This window comes from Dama dama, chromosome 3 (assembly GCF_033118175.1).
Source record: "Dama dama isolate Ldn47 chromosome 3, ASM3311817v1, whole genome shotgun sequence".
Classification (NCBI taxonomy): domain Eukaryota; kingdom Metazoa; phylum Chordata; class Mammalia; order Artiodactyla; family Cervidae; genus Dama; species Dama dama.
The window spans coordinates 60,528,391-60,534,390 of NC_083683.1; the positions used below are offsets into that span (position 1 = coordinate 60,528,391).

General features: G+C 32.4%; 1 protein-coding gene across 6 annotated transcripts in view; it reads left to right on the top strand.

The window, feature by feature from the left end:
* The window catches only part of MDM1 (Mdm1 nuclear protein), a 28,484-nt gene extending 23,081 nt beyond the window's left edge, over window positions 1-5,403 (top strand). For 5 of the 6 annotated variants that reach the window (XM_061130539.1, XM_061130556.1, XM_061130528.1 and 2 more), the window contains 3 exons: window positions 1,430-1,682; window positions 3,280-3,339; window positions 4,559-5,403. In XM_061130539.1, coding sequence (XP_060986522.1) covers window positions 1,430-1,682; window positions 3,280-3,339; window positions 4,559-4,671 — 426 coding nt within the window. In that variant the 3' untranslated portion in view covers window positions 4,672-5,403. Of the gene's footprint in view, window positions 1-882; window positions 954-1,429; window positions 1,683-3,279; window positions 3,340-4,558 lie in introns of those variants that run through there. The other variant, XM_061130562.1, reaches the window with a different exon arrangement.
* Window positions 5,404-6,000: the final 597 nt, after the last annotated feature.

Consider the following 6,000-nt stretch of genomic DNA (forward strand, 5'->3'; position numbering starts at 1 on the left):
TCTACAAATTTAATTCAGGTTTTAACAATAATAAAACCAATTTGACAGAAATTCCAAATTCTGTATATGTATGTACAAAAAGAAAAAAAATCAATTTTCATAAGACATCTTCATAATTAAAAAGGGAAGCAAGTGGAAGATTTGTATTTTTTATCTTATTAATAGATCTTGATTTTTAAAAATTTATTTTTTTGGGTGAGACCTCAGGCTATCTCCTCTTTGAAGCAATAAGCCAAGCCTTCTAATTGCAGAAAATGATGCTTAAGATCAGAGAGTAGTGTTTTGAACATTGCATTGATAAACTCAAAGTTAATAACTAAAGGCAACAATTACAAGGAATAATCAGGAAAATTTGGAGCTATATTTGATTTTACTGGTTTATATTATCCTAAAAGTGAAGTTATACAGGGATTTTGACCCTCATGATACATAATCATTGTGGAAAAACAGAAAATACTGACCAAAAAACTTAAAAGTCATACCTACTGTAGAAACATCCATTGTTGAGTTTGAGTTACTTAGATATAAAGTGTATTTGTTTATTATACTGTAGATAAGTTTTCATAATACATTTTTCCTCACCTAACAATGTATTATAAATGTACTCCCATGTCATTAATTTATAATTTGATTTTTAATCGTGATATGATATCTGTAGTTATACTAAGGCTAGATGCTTATTGTTGAAACATTTTTTAAAACTAGATCCCTATTGTTATATCTTAATTTTCCTGTTTTGAAAAGATGCTGTAAAGAAATCATCCATCCTTTACCTACATTTTTGTTCTTATTGTTGTTACCTCTTTTTATGTAAATACTCCTTAAGTATTAATTTCGTGGTCAGAGAACCACAGTATTAAGACTTTTGCTGTGATTTACCAGCTTCCCGTAAGATTGTGCTACCAGAAACACCAATGAGAGTGCCCGTTCTCCTGCATCTTCGTCAGTTCAGGGTATTACAGTTTGTTTCTTAAAATTTATTTTTATAATTTGTTAAGTGAAAAGTTAGTACTTATATGAATACTTGTATTTTGAAATTATTTGATGAGTGAGGTATAGAATGTGTTTGCTATTTGTAGTTTGTATATGAACTGTTGATATATATCCTTATTTTACCTTTAAATTAGGTTTATCTTGTTACTTTTAAAGAAATATTTATGTAACAATGGTAAATTCATTGTCAATCCAATAAGTTGTGTATTTTCCCCAAGTTTGTCATTTTTCTTTTTTTTAAAAAGTATTTACACATTGTTTTTATTTAGCTAAATATCTTTATATTGGTTGTTAGTCTTACAAAATCTTCCCCATATGAAGGTTTCATAATTTTCCCCCATGTTTTTACCTATTTCATTTATGGTTATTTGTGTATTTACATGTTTGTTTTATTTATATATGGGTACCCACATATATGCTTTTTTTTGTCATTTAGAAAGAAAGTCGTGCCATATCCCTCCTGACTTCTCCAGCTGCTGGTATTAAAACAGTTGATCCCTTGCCTTTGAGGGAAGATTCTGAACCCAATATCCCCAAATTTGGTGAGACAACTCTTCCAGTTTCAAAAATGCTAGAATACCCACCTAACACACCTGGGAAGTCTGCTTCTCCACCCTGCGCCCCATCCTACTGGCATCCTTCTCGTCGAATTCAGGGCTCCCTGAGAGATCCAGAATTCCAGCATAATGGTAATTACTTAGGTTTTACTTTTTTGTCTATTAAAATGAATGTGCTATCCTGATAGATACAGAGGCTGTAAGTGTACTATGTTATTTAGTTTTAGTTAACACAGTAGATTTCTTTAAACAGAAAAAAAACCTCATCTTTGACATACTCAAGTTGTGCCGTGCCCAAGTTCACTTTGGTCTAAGTGTGAGATGTCTCATGTTCTTTTCCAAAAATGTGTAGGCAGCCCGTTAGATGCCATAGCACCTTTCCCCAGGTGTGACAACCAAAGATGTCTTCAGACGTAACAGATGTTACCTGGATGTAGAATTCAAGTCATAAAATATTTCCCTTCAGTTTTATTAGCTATCGCTCTTCTCTTTTTTGACGTCCGTTAGTATTGTTGAGAAATCTGATGCACTTTTTACTTTTGATCTTTTGTGTGTGACCCTTTTTTTCCCCTGACAGTTCTCAGCATCTTCTCTTATACCTAGTGCTCTGAAATTTTGTGGTGGGTCCCTTTTCATTCATTTTGCTCGTACTCAGTAGAGCTCTTCAATCTGAAAAGTCATGTTCCTCATTCTGGGAAATTTTCTTAAATTATTTAGTCAGTAATTTCTTCCCCTCCAGTCTCTCTTGCTCCCTTCTGGCACTGTTATTTTTCAGATCTTGGACATGCTGCAGATGCTATTTTCTTATCTTAGCTGTTATATTTTCCATCTCTGTCTTTTTGTTTTAATTTGAAAGGGTTACTAATTTTTATCTTCTACTTGAGTTTTAAAATATGTTGCTGCATTTTTAATTTCTAAGTTTTTTTTAAACATTGCATACTCCTTTTATATAAGCATTCTGTTACTATTTCATGGATAGCATGTTTTACCTGGTTGAGGAGATAAATGATACATATATATAATGCCCCTATTTGGAATATGGTTTCTCCTTTCCCCCAGTTGAATCTGGTGTCTTTCAGTCAAAGTAGCTGTGATAAACCTTCTTTAGCAATAAGACCTCAATTCCTCTTTTGGGAGATGGGCAGTTACCCTGCTGTGTAAAATGAAAGATGGATCTGGTAGACTCTTTTGTAGAAAGAAAATTAGATTCCTGATACAGCTTTCCCTTCACTTCAAGTTTCAGTGGTACTCAGTACTCCCAACCATCCAGCCATCAGGGGAGCAAATCAATTGCTTCCTGGTTTCCCTTCTCTGCTGCCTGAGGATTTAGCTCCGTTGGCTATGATAACCACACACTCACTGCCTTCCATTAGCTTTCCACTTTTCAAACTTTTGTTTCTGTTTTCTTGTTTCCCATTATCTTTGTCCTAGGTTTATATTGCTTTTGTAGATGTGTATAGTCCAACTATCATCTTTAAAGAGAAGCTTATTGTATTTCTTTCAAGTTAGATTAGTATTGTCATTGAGAAGAATCCTAGGAGGTTATCCCTTGTTTGTTTACATATTTGCTAAGCATATTATGAATTAATGAATGGCCCTTTGGAGGAATTTCTCTTAAAGGTATAAAGTTAAGCTTTTTGACAGTCTACCTTCTCTTCAAGTTGACTGTAAGATAAATTATTGGGTGGTTTTGAAGGATAATTTCTTATGGCTTTTTTTTTTTTTTAAGTGGGAAAATCAAGGATGAACAATTTCCAGTTACCTCAGCATGAAGCCTTTAATGATGAAGGTATTTCAATAGTCAAATAACACAAGATAAAAGTATATTTTATTAGATAGTAGTTTATAATAGTATAATGATTTTACATTCGGTTAGCACTTTATAGTTTACAGAGTACTTCCATAGATGTCTTTTCATTAGATCCTTAAAACTCTGTGAAGGGGGTAAACTATCCCCATTTTACTTGTGAGTAAACTAGGCGCTAAGCCTTGAAGAGTCTGTTTTAAAGCAAATGGATGGCAAGAGATGCATCACACCCACGGCAGTACTCTGTTTTCCACCCTGGCTGGCTGGTGGCTCAGGAATTCGGCCTGGCATTACATCCATCATTTTCTTCAAATGTCTGTATATTCTCAAAAAATACATGATTAGGGAAAATGAGTGTTTTTCTCTTGTGTGGTTTTTATTCTGAAAAATTTGGTTACTTCTAATGGTGGCAGGAGGAATTTTGAATTCTTGATGTTGAACAATTGAAATTACTATTTTAATGCAACCTAAGAGGTATAAAATTACTGTTTATAAATTTTGAATTTGAAAGTAAATTTGAATACTTTATGTATTATGGCTTCACACACATTGAAGGTTCTTTCCTCTTAGCAAGTTTGAGACTCCGTTCAGAATTCATTGAGCTAGAAATCAAGTTGTTATGTTTTGAAATGCCAATATCTGGACACTGAATCCTGTCTTGTTTTCTTTTTAATGGAAGAACAGTGTTTACAAATAACTTGATAATTGATTTGCTTACTCAGAATGAGGAATTTCAGTAATAATGAAGGGTAGCATATTAAAGTCAGACATCATTTCTATATTAAGTGAAATGACTTTAGAAATATGATGTGGGTACCATGTGAAGGTATGGCATTTTGTTTTTAAAATGTGAAGGTTTCTTTTGCTCAAACAGCTGTGCTTTTTAAAGTAGGACAAGACAGTATGATGATGAATTGTTTCCAGGTAATACCACAGTCCATGTGTTTGTGTAATGACATAGTGGGATTTCAGGAAAAAAATAGAATGCTCATTTAATATAGAAGTGTTTGATTTCTAAATGATACACTTGGAAAATTACTGTGAACGATCCAAAAAATACTAATCTTATATTTTAATAGATTATGTGTTTCTGATAGTCAGTATTGACATCACAGAGCTTGATGCTTTTAATTTTCTCTTGACATTTTGAAACAGTGTTTTTATGAGCTTTTTTGCACTGAATGTAATTCTTTCCTTGCAGATGAGGACAGGTTCTCAGAAATCTCTGCTCGCTCTGCGGCCTCTAGTCTCCAGGCTTCTCAAACTCTGGCACGAGCTCGGAAAAGGAAGGAGAGTTTCTGGGGCAAAACATAGCTAGGCAGACACCTAGTTGGGTTGCTTTTATCTGGGGGAACCATTGGCATACTTTTTCATTATTGCTTTACTATGTTAAGACTTCAAGTATTTGGATTTTTTGCTAACATTTCCCACTTAAAAAGAATTGTTTTTTTGTTTTTTTTTTTCAATACTCAGTTCAATCTACTGGAAAATTTTTAACATAGGTTCATGAAATTTTAACTTTTGAAGGATTCTTTTTGCATCTGTTCCCAAAATATAAAGACATAGATTATATAGTTCTTCACATGTTCTAACTTGTATAAAGTGTCAGGGCTAGCTGGTAGAATTGTGAATTTCCCCTATCCAGAGAATATTCTTAAATATGAATAAAGTAAAGTAAAAATTAAGATTTAAGTGTAAAGTATAGATTACCTGAAGATTGGCTTTATGTATCTTTACAGTTGTAGATGTCATAAAATGAATTTGTTGTTCCTTTAACTTTTGCTGTGGTGTTTATTTTATACCTTCTGTTTGTGGTTACAGTGTTAAAATAATTGTACTTCAGATTGAAAATACTAGCTTTTGTATATACTTTTCTTATTTATGTAACAAAGTTTGCTGAGAGAATATGTATATTTTTTATCTTTGTGTGTATTCTGTTTGTATAAGGACTTTGGCTTACATTTGAATAATGTCTGAATTTTGAAAAATTTGTATAATGGAAAATTAAAACTTTGTAGATATTTTGAAATAAAACGATCAACTGTTTCAGTTCTGTTTCAAGCGTTTCAAGGGTTTGGCTTCTCTAGAGAGTTATTACATGGAACAAATGATTATCTTTTAAAAACATTTTACTCACAACAGCTTAAGCACATCATAGTTCTTTTGCATTTATCCAAATGCAGCAAAACTGAGTCCTCAATACTTTTGCACAAATATAGGAAAAAATGTAGAATTTCCAAGGCAGACTCATTTTTTAAAAATTGGACACAGACTTTTTGATTATACTTTTTTACTCTTAGGACATGTTCTGTAGTCTTACTCTTTATCTTGCAAATCATGATAAACTTAATTTTCTAAAACATATGGATTTCATAAAATATAATACATAAAATATTTACATAAATATTTACAATAGATAGAAGTTACTGAAGATAATACACAGAATATTGATGCCTGCTGGTTAGAAAACAAGTGTATAGTCTGTTCTAAAGTGCTTAATTTGGTCAAGAGTGCTTGTGCAAATCACTGGTTCACAATAAGGGCCTTAAAGATCTTATGTTATCATGAGGTTATAAAGAACTGTGGGCATACAAACTATTTGCTTACGTTCCACAGACCTTTTAAAACTGTTGATTTAAAAAG